Source organism: Diplodia seriata, assembly GCF_021436955.1.
Source record: "Diplodia seriata strain FDS-637 chromosome Unknown scaffold_5, whole genome shotgun sequence".
NCBI lineage: Eukaryota > Fungi > Ascomycota > Dothideomycetes > Botryosphaeriales > Botryosphaeriaceae > Diplodia > Diplodia seriata.
In genome coordinates, this window is record NW_027117312.1 from 796,492 (window position 1) to 812,803 (window position 16,312).

The following is a 16,312-nucleotide window of genomic DNA, read 5'->3' on the forward strand; positions in this document are numbered from 1 at the left end:
CTCTGCCTTGGAAGTGTAGCTCCATTCTGAAAATCCGCGCGTCCTGCCGCTTCTTTTTCTTGCCCGCTGCTCCTCCCTCGCATCCACCACGTTCCTGCCGCGCTCTCGTTTGCCGCAGCTCTTTCTTTGTCCACCTCGCGGCCTATAACAACCTTTGCTCCGCCGCAGCCCGCTCTGACCCGCAACCTTCGTTTCTCCACACTCGCTATCGACCCGAACGCAACCATGCAGCTCCTCGTAATCGGCGGCCTTCTCGCCAGCCTGGCCGCCTCTGCCAATGCAATTGCTACCATTTCTGTCAAAGGCGCCAAGTTCTTCACCAGCGACGGCGACCAGTTCTACGTCAAGGGTACGTGCATGCTTCCCCCTGTCACGCCATGCTTCACATGTTAAAGCGCTGTACAGGTGTTGCTTACCAGCTCATTCCCGACGACCCTTTGACCAACTCCACCCAATGCCAGCTCGATGCCGACCTTATGGAGGATCTGGGTGCCAATTCAATTCGCGTCTACCACGTCGATCCCACCGGCGACCATGAGAAATGCATGAGCATTTTTGCGGACAAGGGAATCTACCTCTGGCTCGATCTCGACACTTTCGACACCCAGATTGAGCAGACGGACCCTCGCTGGAACCAGACCCAGCTCTCTGCTTTCCAGAAGGTCATGGACGAGTTCCAGCAGTATGACAACACTGCTGGCTTCTTCGTCGGCAATGAGGTCTTGACTACCGGCAATGGCTCGGTCGCCGCTCCCTATGTCAAGGAGGCTGCCCGGGACCTCAAGGCCTACCGGGACAGCAAGAAGTATCGCGACATTCCTGTTGGATATTCTGCTGCCGATATTGCCTCTCTCCGCCCCTTGCTCCAGAACTACCTTGCCTGCAGCAGCAACTCTTCTGAGAACATTGACTTCTACGCTCTGAATGCGTACGAGTGGTGCGGTGACTCTACTTACACTCAGTCTGGCTACTCGGAGCTCCAGAAGAACGCCTCTGACTACAACATTCCCATCTTCTTCTCCGAGACTGGTTGCAACACGGTCAAGCCGCGCACCTGGAGCGACCAGGCCGCAATCTTCGGAAAAAGCATGGCTGACACGTGGAGTGGCTCCATCGTCTACGAGTGGATTGAGGAATCTAACGACTATGGTATTGTCAACTACGGCGCCAAGGTCGACGCTACTGCCTCTGGCGCCCCTCCTGACGGCTACCCGCGCTCTGGCACCCCAACCCCCGTCAGCCCCGACTTTTCCAACCTGAAAAAGCAGTGGGCTACTCTGACCCCCACTGGCGTCAAAAAATCGGCCTACTCCCCCAGTCTGACAGCACCCGCGTGTCCGAGCTACACCGCCGGCGTCTGGGAGGTCAACGGTGATGTTTCGCTTCCCACCCTTGGACAAACGTACAACTCGGCCGTCCAAAGCAGCATCACTGCGGGTACTGCGGCGACTGCTACCGGCACTGCCGCTTCCGCTAGTGCCACCTCGACCGGTGCCGCTAGCCCTGCCAGAGAGGTGAGAGGTATGGGCGTCGGTCTTGCCGGTGTTCTTGCGGGCGCTGTTTTCTGGTTGTAGATGATGTGCTCAGCCAAAGCACTTTCAGTTGTTGTGTTTCTTGCCCAATACTGGGTTAATGGTTGGCGCTATGGGGTTCAACGGGTGCGCTGATCCACTAATGAATGAGGATATCATGCATACAGATGCATGTTTATAGGCTCGTCTGCAGACTGGAAGACGTCTGTTTCTCAGTGTACAAAGCATATATAGAAGGCACAGTGATTGTATATGCAGAGGGGAGGAAACATGGGAGACACGGCCGCAATGCAATGGAACGGCCACTACTCTTTTTGAAGCATTCGAAGCATGCCCATCTCCAAATCTTACCGAGTTTACCCAAACAACATGTCTACCCGTCGACGACGCGGCCGGACTCTCTCGTCTACTAGGTAGCGAACCTAAAGTGCGGATGATCATCACCCAGATTGTCCCTGTCCTTCTCATCCTCCAAGCGGTAGTCCCTCTCGCCGCGGTCCCTCTTCGCGTTCTCCCGCCGCACACCGAAGAAGAGCAGCGTGCACATGGCGGCGCACAGCCACAACAGGCCCAGCGACGTGCCGTAGCCGGTGCGGTAGCGCGGCGCCTCGGACGAGATGTAGATGTTGGACGCGACGATGCCGCCGCAGTTCCCGAAGCCGACCTGCATGGCGGCGGCGACGGAGCGCTTGTAGTGGCCGCTCATGCAGTTGGAAATCCACGTCAGCGTCACCGGCTGGGTGATGTAGCCGCCCGAGACGATGACGAAGAGCGCGAAGTACTTGACGCCCGGCGAGAGGCGGTCCTGGCACAGGAGGAGGACGTAGCCGACGGAGGCCACGGCCACGCCCAGCAGGCAGAAGCCGTAGCGGTGCTGCAGCTTGTCGGTGCAGACGGCGACGACGAGGGCGACGACGGTGGCGACGACGAAGATGGGGATGGAGAGGACTTGGGCGCGCGAGCTGGTGTAGCCCATTTCCTTGATGATGGTCGGGATGAAGAAGGAGGTGGAGTAGCTATCGTCGTTTTCGTTAGCTTCTTATCATTTTTCCTCCCGATTGTTGTCGTTTGCCACTTACCCGTTGTTGACGATGCCGAAGTACATGATGACGGCGACGTACATCTTCCAGTCACCGAAGCTGCGCTTCAGGGCATTCTTGTCGAGCCGGTCCATGCGGCATTCTCCCTGGTCGTCGGCGAGGCGCGCGGTCAGGATGGCCCGCTCCTCTTCGTTGAGGAAGCTGGCCGTTTCGGGCCAGTCGGGCACCCACCATTTGGAAAGAACGCCGATAACGACGGTCGCGAGACCTTCGATGATGAAGATCCTGAATGTATACGGCATTAGAGAGAGAGAGAGTCGGAGGAAAAGGGGTTGGGTGCCCCTCCTGTGACTTACCATCGCCAACCCGAGTATCCGCCCACGCCGTCCATCTTCGCCAGAGCGTAGGCGAGAAGCTGAGTCCCCTTGTCAGCACTTCGCAGGCGTGTAGGTGGAAGGGATAACACATACCCCACCGAAACCTCCGGCCAAGATGCTGGCGGAGAAGAAAAGTGAAAGGCGCCACTGGAGTTCGTATCTCTTGTAGTACATGCCTAGCATATAAACACAGCCTGTATCATGGAAGGATAAGCATACGCGGCAGAAGTGAAACGAAAGTATGTAAAGGAGCGTACCGGGGAAGAGGCCAGCCTCGAAGAGCCCGACAAGAACGCGCATGGCGACCAAGCCTCCAAAGTTGTTGACCAGACCCTGGCCCATGGTGCAAATCCCCCACAGCACCATGATCAAGCTCAGCCAGGTGGACGGCGCGACTCGCTTGAGGATCAGGTTGGATGGAATCTCGAAGAGGATGTACGGCACGAAGAAGACAAGCAGCGCGACGTTGTAGTCGTTTCCCGTCATCTTCAGCTCTTCCGTCAAGCCTTGGATCCTCGCATTTCCTGGACGAATTAGTTCTCACTCGCAATCTCTGAGAAGTAAGGGCGTGCCGACCGATGTTTGTCCTGTCGAGGAAAGCCAGCAGGAACAGAATCGTTAACGGAGGGACTACGCGATAGTCGCATTTACGGATAATTTTCTTTTCGGCAGCCGGGTCGATATGGATGTGCGGACGCCTGCTCGCCGCTGTATCGCTGCCGCTACTGCGTTCATCGTCAAGGTCGACCTTTTCAAGATGCTGCGCTTGCGGCTTCTCGGGAATTGCCGTCACGTCCATGGTTGGTATTGGGTTACGAGGAAAAGGAGGTGTCCCAAAGCCCTGGAGGCTGGAAAGAGGGCGATGGGGAAGTTATGAATAGTTCAAATGCTAAGAGGGGGAGGACAGGCCATATATGCAGTACGACATGTCAATCACCATTGCTGTTGGGGGTGTCGGAGCATTTAAGGGCAGGCGGACATGCAGGCCATGCGATCCCAGCATCCGGCTTCGTGCGCCGGCTGCAAGCACGCCGAGGGCTGCAGGAGCGGGATGTGCCAATGTGAAGCGGGTGGGCTGGAGTTGTGGGCAAATCCGGGGTCCCCGCACTGGTGGCTTTTCAAGTCTCGAGCTTGGCAGACGGCAGGACCTCCCCCGTCGAATCACCATGCTGCGCGGTGGCGCTAACCGATATCCATATCTTTGCGCCGGCCCTAATTAGAGAGCGATCTTCCGCGCTGGAGGGACGTGAGGACGGAAAGACCCCGCGCTGCCTTCCCCCACATACGCTGGCAGCTCCTGCTCGGGGCCGTGAGGGGAATCAGCGGCAACCTGGTGCTGCGTTGTAGAGTTTCTACTTCAAGTCAGCTCCATTTATCGTGCAGTCTTGGCCGAAAAGAAGGCGGAAGTGTCCCGGTGGCTCATTTTGGGCCTGATATATCCGGAAGTCCGGCCACTTTCAAACAGGGGAGGCGTTTGTGGCTGAGGATATCTGGCCTGCGTGGCTGCTCTAAAGTGGTGGCCTCTAGGACTAAAGGCTAGGACGGCGATCTCTGTACGTGCGTCTCCTTAAATTCCGCTGCTTGTCAACATACCCTCGGCAGTCGCTTCGCCAAACTCCTGCAAGCCAACACGACGCATTAGTTCTAGGAAATCGAAAATCGTAGGAGAACACATATTCTCCATTTGGATTTCCTGCGCATGGCCACCTGTCACTGTTGGGCGAAAAGCTCCTCCATTGTGTTCTGAGCAAACAAGCCCTGAAATCGGATCTTTGCATACAGACAAGGCAATTGCCTGAACACCAACTTGATAGTCGAACGGACGCCCTGGGATCATATGGATGACGCTGAAAGTGACAGCATCAAACCCCACGCTCAACACTATAATTATGCTCAAATCAGTCGTGATTCTCACGCACACATGATCCGATGTCGAGCGACGGCGGTATAACGTCTGCCACTTACGCAAAGGTTGGGGCAGCTCAAGTCATCGCAACACTCCGGACAATGCGTCATGCATCTGGCAGGCTGTACATTGGAAGTAAGTAAGTGCTTCAACCATTAGGTTCCGGGATCGCACCACTTACACACTATTTTGCATCGTGAGTAATTTGATGATGTAGTCAGGAACTCCCCAGTATTCAGAAATCATCGAACTTACAGACTGAGCGAAGAAATCAGCGACACATGCGGGGAACCACAAAAGTAATCAACTTACACGTCGGAGCAGCACATTCGAACGATTGATCCCGCGTTCCATGTCCGAAGGCGCAGCAGCCGTCAATCTCACGAACAACAGGACGGGAAGGACTGTAACGAGATGCATTGCCAGATTTCAGGTAAAAAGGTGAGCCTATACTCGGGCGGTGGAAGAAACGGGATCATGCGAATACCAGCAGTGTGTCGAGAAACAAAACTGGAGATCGCACGCTATTAAATGACAAACGGACTGTCGGACCTTCGCACGAAACCTGCCACACTGACCGATGAGGTGCACAACATGTGCGCTAATGGGCTGACGTGTGACTTCGGAGATTGACGAACATGCCGATGTCGCTCAACGCTACGATCAAGCCGAAGCATGGCACGTTAAGAGGGACGGATTCGAAGAGTGACTTTCTTGTGTGAGGCTACGATTCTTCTGAAGTAAGCAAAAGTGCATTGAAGCGGAAGAGAGCCAGATCATGTTTCCGTCTGCGGTATTTACATGACACAAGGCCCCCTACTGAGAGAATGCCATGCATGCCTGATGGTGACACCACGCGCGTGAAGCGATGCCCGAAAAGGGCCAGACACTTGCCCAACGACCGAAGATGGAACGTTCTGCTTGAAGCTCTGCTATCGAAACTTAGTGAACGTAGTCGTCAGCATATGGGGTGCCCTGAACCTCCGGTACTGTTGGTGCTCACCCACAGAAATTTCTTCTCGCTACCACCATTGATACCCTCGCCACGATCTACACACGCCCCGCCTCGCACAATGCGAGTTCGAAAGTGTTCGATATAGTGGAAGGGTGAAAAAAAAAAAAAAGAAAGCAGGAAATAAAGGATCGGAGCGTCAAAAAGCAAAACTACGGACTCTCCCGGTGGAGAGTCCGCAGAAACCCTCCTCAGCCCTACCGTAAGGCTTCATAGGAGGATTTTTTGCGATCCAGTGTGCTAAGAGGAGAAAGTAGCAGAGCTACAAGCGCGAGTCGAACCCAGAGGTCCAAGGGGACTTGGGATCCGCCAATACTACCACCAGGCTAAGCCAGTGATAGTACTGGCGGATACTAGAAGAGATAACAAGAACAGATTATATAGCAAATGCTCCTGAGACACAGGGCGAGTACTACGCAGGTGCACGAGTAGGATTTAAGGCCTGCGGAGAGGTAAATTGAACGTACGACCTACCACCTTTCGAAACTCCCGCACGGCGACGGCAAGCATTCGGCTTGAGATAGCAGTGCTACCATTTGATTGGCTGGCAATAAGTAGAGGATTGGCTTGGGGTATATCTCAGGCTCGTTCAACTATTCATGTTTGGTGAAGCAATCGAAACCCGATACCATCAAGTTACACGCCAGTCCACACCGACTAGCCACTTTTCTCCGTGCTGGCCTACTTCAATCTCCCAGTTAGGAGGAAGCACAGTTATATCATCACCAACATTTGGGGTCCGTGAGTTGCGTTTCGCGGGACCGACTAAGATTGCTCGCGCACTCGAGCTCTCCTCACCTTCGACCAGAGAACGAGCGTCTGTTCGGCCGGAAACAAGCGTCAGTCGGTCACCCGGTCGCTCTTCAACACACTCAGTGACGTGAAATTTAGACGGTTCATTGGTCCGCGGCGTTCGGTCTGTCCGCTGTCCCGTCTGGGTGCTTGCGGTTCCGGCTAAGGAGCCCGACTGTCCGACACTCAAAACCCAAGTCCGTACCACATCGGCCATTCCGCCTGGTAGGAACTTCTGAGACCTACGATGAGGTGAGAAGTGTTCTGGCAGCGGTGTGGCATTGGCATCAGAAGCCAATCCTATGGCACCTGGCCTGGTCGGATGCAGTAGAAATGGATTGCGGTGCCGAGAGCCTACAAGCTGTGCTGAGGCAGGCTCCATCATGCCAGTAGGCGGGAAAGCAGGACTGTGGCCGGGGACACGAAAGCGAGGGACTCTGCTGCTCTGAGGTGGGCTTCCAAGAACGGGGGAGCCCGCATCCATCTTCACTGGATCCGTTGTCCCCGTCGAAATACTGGGTTCTGGTATCAACCCAGGGCGCGGCGTGAGGCGACGACGTTTTGGCGGCTGTTCTTCCGCCGCAGTAGGTTCTGCAAACCCGCCGTCTGAAGGTGACGCGCTCTGTTCTTTCTGGCCACGAGTTGGGTGCTCGTCAAGCTTCTCGACCAAGAATGCATCTTCCTCGGCCACGGCATCATAGATCATCTCCTCATCTTGCCCAGTGTGCTCTTTGGAACCCTCCTGAGAGTCGTCATGGATACTCTCTACCTTGCGGAGCCTAGGGCGCGGGCGTCGGGAGACACTGGGGATCTCTGCATCGGCAATGTCCTCTGTACGTGTTGGCTGCGAGAGTCCACCTGGATGGGCAGGTCGTGGAGTCGAAGAAAACTTGGGACGAGAAGGTGCTATGGAGAATCGAGGCGTGGGCTTGAACTGTTGCGAGGGCGTCACGACATCTGGCTGGGCCGGAGCATGAGCTTGCGGCTGCGGCGATGCGGCGTGAGCGGCGGATGATCGAACGGCGGCTTGCGGCGGAGCCTGGTTCTGGTCGCGTCGCGCGACGAAGCGACGCGCCGAGGGCGTCTGCGTAGTTAGAAGCCCGAACGCTGGACACGGGAGAGGGAAACGTACGACGGGTGGAGGGAGAGGCATGGGTGTTTGGTGGGGCGTCGGAGCAATGAACGCGTCGCAGTGACACCCGACGCGTTCCTTCTCTGTGACGTCGACAAACCCAACGCCCCGTTCTTCTGCAAGGTACAACCAAGTCATCCATGCTCACCTCATTTACCTCCCGGCATTCTCTTATCTAACACTTACATCAAAGATGCAGGTGGGGGCACTACAAAGACAATTGTCCAGCTTTCAAAACCTTCCTACAACACACAATCAATAACCAGCTTACCTTGAAAAGAAATTACGGTCATAAGAACATTTTCAATTTTTGTGTTCCAGCATTCGTCCGAACCTGGTGCATGAGCATGGCATATCATGACATTAGATCCTACATCGTTATGAATATCTCAACCTTGGACACTCCAGGCTATTTACAGACCCAAGCACTTTCGTTCCAGGTTTTCCATCCTCCCCTTGACCCAGACGCAGATTTCGCATGGCGTTTAGAGGAGGGCGAGACCAGCTCCGACGATACCAACGGCAGCGAACATGTCTTGCGCACGCGCTGCGCCTCCGACCGCAGTGACTTGGAGTGGGCCGGTAGTCGTGGCGGTCGCACTTCCGGTATTGAAAATATTGGAGCGGGAGCTGCTGGTGGTTGCCGTGGGACCACTCGTCAGATCAAATGTGGAAGAGGTCGCACCGGCAGCGAAAGAGCTCGCGGATCTAATCGAACTTGCAGAAGCGGTGGTGGACGGAGCGCTATCTGCCGGGTTGGGGGTTGTTGCAACGGCACCCTGTTCGATTGTCAGCATCACACCCTCTCGGGCTGCTTCGTCTGAGAAGCTACACTCACGTATTGCGAGCAGCAGTCAGAACCGCCGGTGCAGCTGCTTCCATCGCTGCAGCAGACCTCGCCGAGAGAGGGGCGGTAGCAGTAGTTTGTGGGATAGAAGCCCCAGCACCAATGGTACTCATCGCCGCCGCGTTGGCAGCACTCTTCCCCAGAGTCGGAGTCGGAGCAGTCCCACTCGTCGTCGCCAGAGTCAGAAGTTGCGGTAGCGCTCGCAACAGCAGACGTGGCAGACGCAGAAAAGTCCGACGTGGTGGCAGTTGGCATGTCGTCCTCAGGACCACCGGTTTCGCCAGGGCCGTTCGTGCAGCAGCTGGAGTCCGGGCCAATGCAATAGCCTGCGGGTCGAATGAATTAACACAGGAAGATGATGGTGGCAAAGTTAGGGGTCTCACTTCCGTCAGAACAGCATTGCTCGCCAGCGTCGGGGTTGAAGCAGGAGTTGCCGGCACAGACGATGTTGCCAGCACCAAAGCAACTGGCGCAACTAAGGCCGGTGCATGAATCGAAGCTCTGCCTCGCAAGCAGCAAAGCTTCATTTGGGGTTACTCCAACCTTCTTCCACTCCGCAGCTGCGACAAGGGAAGAAGTCGCAGCGAAGAAAACAACAAAAGAGGTCGAGAAGCGCATGGTGGAGAGAACGAGATGGATATCAGGTACGTATGGAGAACGACAAACTGCTCGACCAAACGAGAAGCAGTGAGGAGTGGGCAGCGCCCTTATTCGAGGGATCAAGCCGGCCTTAAATGAAGGAGACCGACCGAGGGAAGGGAAAGAAAACTCCATATCTTGGCAGCTGATTGACAACTCATCCCCCGCCGGCAGAATCCTTTCACGACTGATCACAGCGCCAATGCTTTTCTGATTGCTGCCTGTCAGCCACAGTCCATGCTCCCATCCGCCAAGGCGGTCTGCGGCCGTCCACAGATGGACCCTGGTCGAACGCTGTGGGCTAAGCGAGCTGCGAGCGTGGAGCGTGGAAGCCACATAGGGAAAGTTTTAAATTCTCCTTAGCGACGAGGCTATTTTTAACTTGGAAGTACTGTCCAGAGACATGCCGTCGGCGCAGCTGGGGGCGCAAAGGGCGTTATGGCGGGTTGCACAACGCAGCTCCGGCGAAGGGGTCTGTGTGGAGCCAAGATATGCTTATTGAGTTTATGGTTAAGGTGATCAGCTGGGCTAAACTGGGTTCGGCGAGCGAAAGCGAAAGTGGTGAAGCGGCAGGAGCGTGGTCAAGACAGACCGGTCCGGCTGAGGAGGATGAGGCGCTCGTACGCGATTCTGCCTTGCGGAGCATGTATCGAGGGGTTGCTGCGGCCCAAACCAAGATGTGGTTGAAGTTGGTGTCGATGGGGTTTTCGTATTTTACTCGTGCGGTCCTGGCACTTCGGTTGCATAGTAACACGTGGGAAATGAAGGGTTTTTGCAGATTCAACCATAGTGGGAAATGCATAATGGCCTCAGCCGCAGAGAGAAAGAAGTCTTGACAGGCACAAGACGGCGGTGCCAAGCACCACTCTTGGAGCTTCCGAGCTCGTATTGTGAGACGGGGTCTGGCGGAGCGCGGAGCGGAATGGGCCAACTGTGCCTATGCCTTTGACTGGACTGTTTGTTGGTGCACAGCAGAAGTGGCGGCCGCGCAGCTGAATCCTTCGAACGTCCTAGCCGGACGCCATGCGGGGCTTAAACAGGCATCCAGTCTTCGAAATAAAGGTGGGGGCTAAAAGGGACCCTTTCTGGATTCTGGGGCGTTTCTGTTTCGTTTGAAAGGAAGGAAGCGACGATACTCGAGAGGGCTAGACGTTACATGCTAGTTGATTGGCGATGTCTGGTTGGTTTTGGGTTCAGGCAGAGAGAGCCGTGCGATGTGATTGGACGGGAGCTATCACGAGATCCTCAAAATGGTAAACGGCTGGTTTCTCCGACCCATTCGGCGCGAACCGGGAGCAGAGCAAGTGGAACAGACGTCTCGGGCAGACGAGGGCGTGTAGCCGGGGCGAGAGCGGCGCCGAAAGCATGCAAAGATGGTGTGTTTCGGGCGAGTTGCAGGCAAATGGCAATAAAGGCGCGACAAGGTTAGTAAGGGTCTCTGTTGTGATCGCTCTTTAGCTCGTGGCCAGACGTCATCGCAGGCGATAGCACGGCCAGTAGCAAAAATGTCGCACGAGCCGGTTTCCAGCGAGATATAAGTGATTTGGGGCCGCCTCGTCGCGTGCTGTTCTGCAACCTCTTTGCTACCATTGCCCAAAACGTTGCGACCGCCAGTCCCTGCTGAATCAAGGGTTCTTGACGTCACCGGCAGTCTCCGGCCAAGCGCGATGGACCAAGCCACGAACAGCCCAGCCAGGTGCCGCGAGTTCGATGCGAAGCTGGAGCAGATATCGGATCAAAGGTATGCAGTTGCCTCCTGAACAAGTGCGGGCGGAGAGCGAGCCGGTTGGGCGCGAGGCTGAAAGACGGCACACAGCAAGTGCGAGGAGATGGCCAAGGCCAGCTTTGTCGGCGACGGGCACGTCCACTTCAAGGGCGAGATCCCGAGCGGCAGCAAGGACGCGGCGCCGGTGGAGGCGGCGAGCATGGCGCAGAGCGGGAGCGGAAAAGCAGGCGGGCTCGCAGGCTGAGGGCGAGGCGGGAGGGAGTTGTTGGGCCCCGCTGCCGATGAACAGCCGGCCACTGGGAAACAGCGGGGCTCTGGGGCCGGGGTCGCGGCGGATCAGGGCGCGACGCGGCCCCGGACGTGGAGAAGGCGCGCCTGCGGTCACGATCCGGACATGAACGCCCGTTGCTGCCGCCCCAGACGTGTTTTTATCGAGCGCAGCGCAGCGCAGCGTTGTTTTGTTGGTAGCCGTGCTTTTTACCATCCATACAGACGCGTTGGTCCTCCCTCCATCCCGTGCGCCTGGAGACGAGCAGTGACAGAGTGGGATGCAGTCGGGCGGTGCTCTTGCCGTGCACGACTCGCAGCCGAAGCCGGGAGTCATGAAGTGCCGGCGAATCACGCCAATGTCACCACCCCCACGCACCAGCACGCCTCCCGCCTCTCCACCTGCGTCGGCCAAGCACGCGATACTCCGCTGTTACCTTCGGCTTCTTCGGCAAAGTGCCAGACACCGCTTGAGCCGCGAGACCGGCCGCCGCGCTAGACTGCCGTTGCTACAACCCGTCGGCTGTTCGCTCCTTCTCGTCGCCATCTCCGCCTCGCCCGGCCTTCTCCCGCACCTTGCGTCGACTCCCGCCCTGGGAGTCGGCCCTACCTAGTACGAGAGCCATCATGTCGTGAGAACATACGCCTATAAAGAGCTGCCAATGCCTCGGCGCCAGTGAGCCCGACAAGGGAAGCCAGCCAACTCCAGCTTCTCCCAGCCATGAGGTCTACCGCCTACGCAGTCGTCTCGGCCCTGGCCGCCGCTGCTCCAGCATGCGCCGCCGAGAACTACACCTGGGCCAACCAGCCCTCGGAACTCCAATTCTACGGCCAGAGCCCGCCCGTCTACCCCTCTCGTATGTGCTGGCCCTCGTTCCGTGGAGCACCAAGCTGATCTCCTTCGCAGCTCAAGGGAGTGGTAACACTTCTACCGCCTGGGCCACTGCCTACGAGAAGGCACGTGCTCTTGTTGCGCAGTTGACTCTGGACGAGAAGTCTAACCTCACCCGCGGCTACACCGGAACCTGTGTCGGTAATACTGGTGCCATTCCTCGCCTGGGCATTGAGCCCATCTGCTTCGCCGATGCCCCTGACGGCATTCGCGGCACCGACTTTGTCTCTGCTTTCCCTTCGCAACTGCATCTGGCGACCACCTGGGATAGGGATCTAATGTATGCCTACGGCAAGGCCATCGGTCAGGAGTACCATGACAAGGGCATCAATGTTGCTCTTGGTCCGGTTGCTGGTCCCCTTGGAAGAATTGCCAGAGGCGGCCGCAACTGGGAGGGTCTCAGCAACGACCCCTACCTGGCTGGTATCGGCATGCACCAGGTCACCAGAGCTATGCAAGATGCCGGCGTCATCGCCGTTGCAAAGGTACGTCCCACTGCTTTCGATACCCATCGCTTTCTAATCCAGTCACAGCATTTTCTGCTGAATGAGCAAGAGTACCGCCGCATGCCCAACCAATCTCACACATTGCCGTCCAATGGAAATGTTGCTGCAGAGCCTGAGGGACATGCAATGTCCTCTAACGTGGATGACAAGACTCTGCATGAGCTCTACGCCTGGCCCTTCTATGATGCTTTGAAGGCCGGTGCCGCTTCCGTCATGTGCTCCTATCAGCGCGCAAACAACTCGTACGCTTGCCAAAACTCCAAGCTGCTGAATGGAATCCTCAAAACAGAGATGGGCTTCGAGGGTTTCGTGGTCAGTGATTGGCAAGCCCAGCACACTGGAATCGCATCGGCAAACGCCGGCCTTGACGTGGTTATGCCTGATGGTGGTTACTGGGGTGCCAACCTTACTCAGGCTGTCAACAATAAATCAGTCACTGCCGAGCGTCTGGAGGACATGGCCACCCGTGTCCTGGCTGCATGGTATCTCATCGGTCAGGATGAGGACTACCCTGAAGTTGGCGTCTACCCTGACACCGTCCAGCATCCGATCGTCGATGTCCGTGGTGAGCACGACAAGGTCATCCGCGAGGTTGGAACTGCAGGCCACGTCCTAGTCAAGAACGTGAACAACACTCTGCCACTTGAGAGCCCCAAGTTCGTTGCCGTTTACGGCTATGATGCCGAGGTCAAGGCTGTGCCGTGGGAGAATGTCGCTCGCTACGGTGGCGGCTACGAGGTTAACTACGGTTGGAACACCTTCAACGGCACTCTCATTACTGGTGGTGGCTCGGGTGGCGCTTCCCCACCATATGTTATCTCTCCTTTCAAGGCCATTCAGGACCGTGTCATCCAGGACCATGGTATTCTACGCTGGAACTTTTGGGATGTCAACCCTCATGTCTCGGCAACTGCCCAGGTGTGCCTCGTGTTCATCAATGCTTACGCCTCCGAGTCCTTCGATCGTCCGTCTCTCACGGATGAGTTTAGCGACAACCTCGTGAATAACGTGGCTACGAACTGTTCAAACACCGTTGTCGTTGTCCACTCTGCAGGCGTTCGTCTGGTTGATGCCTGGATCGAACACGAGAACATCACTGCTGTTGTCTTTGCCGGTATTCCCGGCCAGGAAAGCGGCCACAGCCTAGTTGACATCCTCTACGGTGACGTCAGTCCGAGCGGCAAACTCACTTATACTGTCGCTAAGAAGGAAGAGGATTACGGGCATCTCTTGAACCACACCGTGGACGAGAGCTGGTTCCCGCAGTCGGATTTCACCGAGGGTGTCTATATCGACTACAGGGCTTTCGACAAGGACGGAATCGAGCCGCGCTTCGAGTTCGGCTTTGGTCTTTCTTACTCAGAGTTTGAGTACTCCAATGTCGAAGTCAAAGCCCTTGACGGCAACACCGACTCTTTCCCACCCGAGGCTGCCATCATCCAAGGAGGCCATCCCGCCCTCTGGGACGTCCTCTTCAATGTCACTGCCGAAGTTGAAAACATTGGCAACTACACCGCGCACGAAGTCGTGCAGCTGTACGTCGGCATCCCGAACAGCCCCGTCCGCCAGCTCCGCGGTTTCGACCGCGTGGCGACCGAGTCCGGCCAGAAGGTCACGGCAACGTTCCCGCTGACACGCAGGGATCTCAGCGTGTGGAACGTTGAGGCTCAGCAGTGGGAGCTTCAGTCCGGCGAGTATCCCGTCTGGGTTGGTGCCAGCAGTAGGGATCTGAGGCTGAATGCCACCCTCACGATCTAGAGTTTATGATCAGGATCGATCAGGATAGTAACGTGGGGGAATGATCATAGGTCTATAATGGTCGACAGATACACAAGTAATGAATTAATGTTGCGGTCCACCTCTACTTTCTGTGCTCTATTCATTTTTTTGGTGATCCCACATTTCCGAACAAAAGGAGTCATCACTTGAGAATGACCCACCCGGTTCCCATCGTTGAAGTCAGTGTCTGGATTTGGTCTTTAGCCCCAATATGCATATGTATCTGGATTACCTCAACTGTCCATGCAGGTGGAATGTTTGAAAGAGCGCGTCTTTATCGCTTAGCAATAGAGAAAAGCGCTCAACTCCTAATCACAAGTAGTGATAGGAGAGTCGAGAGTCAGATGGCTCGGCGACAGCTTTGCACACTAGCCCCCCCCCCCCCCCCCCCCCCCCCCCCCCCCCTCCTTATGTCGAATTGATGGTGAGAGACGTGGCTTGGGCAATGCTCGTCTCACAGGAACAGGGGCGATGGTGCGACACAACGCGACGTGGTCGCTTACTATACCATCTTGGTATAACATTGGGCTGGAATCGGCTGCCGCACAAAAGCCCAACTCGTGGGAAAACAACAGGCGCGCGAGGCTTGCATATTGCTGACTGCGCTTGGACGAACACCAACTGAGAGGCCCCGTTCCTGCATGCACGTAGCTGGGATGAGGGGTTCTGGTCGCATATTGCGTCAAGTTATTGATGGCAGGAGAGAGCGCATGTCAGCCGTTCGGTTACACCACCGGGCTGCGGGTGGACGAGCAGGCATCTTATCATCCTCAACATGCCCCATTAGAATACGCAGCAGCGTTCGTTGTTGAGAACACGCCCGGTGACTGCACAGGGTTCCGCGGTCCGGCCCGCCATTTCCCGAAGCGGAAGTACAGGCCGTATTGTGGCGTTTGCTATCCTGTCTGTGACACCCTCAGTCGCCACAGTCGAAAGACATGCAGCCAGCGTCGGGCTGCCTCCGGCTTGGGCACTCTTGATCGTGACGACGTGCCAATCGGCTGCTCTTCCCCGGCCCAAGCGAACACATCCCGATCACCGAGTTCGCAATTCCTATCGGCTCCCCCGGGCCCTTGATAGTGCATGCCCCCCCCTGAGGCGTCGATTCGTGAGGCTGTCGGGAGAAAATGCTGCCCGCCTCATACTCCGTGACCCGGCTCCGGGGCTGTGGAATAGCTCCGCCCGGATGTGTTTCCCGGCCAGTTGTCACGGCCTGGCGCCATTCAGTCACCAGCGACGGCGGTTGGAGAGATAGAGGCGCACCAGTATCCGGCATAAGTTGGAACCCAGATAATAAAACAGAGTGCGCGACGTTAGCAGCCAGCAGATAGCGAATGTTTTGTACAGTACATCAGTGAATTCCAGCACTCCTCCGGCCACGTACGACCATAGGTCGTGGAATATATGGCTTCCCGCCCGCTTGCATTTCCTCACTTACCGTTGAGGTGGAAGCGCCTGTCTGCATGGCAGTGGACAGCCAGTCCGCAGCTCGTTAACTTGCAGTCATAATCCATACCGCCCACAAGACCTTTCACGTACGACCATAGGTCGCAGAATATAGGGCTTCCCGTCCGCTCAGCCGTACTCAAGCTGCGAACCGGCCGATTAGTACTCAAGTGGGTGACCATTGGGGAATCCCGGCTGTTGTACGTTTTGCTTTTTGGTGTTGAGACCGCACCGACCCTCTTTTGCCACTAGCGGCCTCCGTTAGCCGAAACATGGCGTGCCTGGATCGACAACTTGCAGCATCGGAGGGCATCATGATTCAGCCCGGAAGAAATACTATTTTGGTATCCTGCCCGTGATGTGGTGGTGCTCGGGCGCTGGCGATCATCGATACCTGACGTCGGAATCACAGGCATCAT

At 56.4% G+C, this 16,312-nt stretch overlaps 3 protein-coding genes across 3 annotated transcripts; 2 read left to right on the forward strand and 1 right to left on the reverse strand.

Moving 5' to 3' along the window:
* Positions 1 to 225: 225 nt before the first annotated feature.
* On the forward strand, positions 226 to 1,574 carry SLS55_005241 (uncharacterized protein; the record flags this gene model as incomplete). The annotated part of the gene is made up of 2 exons (XM_066776691.1): positions 226 to 349; positions 406 to 1,574. The coding sequence occupies 2 exons, from the start codon at positions 226 to 228 to the stop codon at positions 1,572 to 1,574; spliced, it is 1,293 nt and encodes a 430-aa protein (XP_066632533.1).
* Positions 1,575 to 1,941: 367 nt separating this feature from the next.
* SLS55_005242 (uncharacterized protein) lies at positions 1,942 to 3,748 on the reverse strand (the record flags this gene model as incomplete). Its single annotated transcript, XM_066776692.1, has 6 exons — positions 1,942 to 2,548; positions 2,612 to 2,857; positions 2,929 to 2,987; positions 3,043 to 3,143; positions 3,207 to 3,473; positions 3,526 to 3,748. The coding sequence occupies 6 exons, from the start codon at positions 3,746 to 3,748 to the stop codon at positions 1,942 to 1,944; spliced, it is 1,503 nt and encodes a 500-aa protein (XP_066632534.1).
* Positions 3,749 to 11,991: 8,243 nt separating this feature from the next.
* Positions 11,992 to 14,426, forward strand: SLS55_005243 (uncharacterized protein; the record flags this gene model as incomplete). The annotated part of the gene is made up of 2 exons (XM_066776693.1): positions 11,992 to 12,127; positions 12,178 to 14,426. 2 exons carry the CDS (start codon positions 11,992 to 11,994, stop codon positions 14,424 to 14,426), a joined length of 2,385 nt encoding a protein of 794 aa, XP_066632535.1.
* Between the last annotated feature and the right edge of the window lie 1,886 nt (positions 14,427 to 16,312).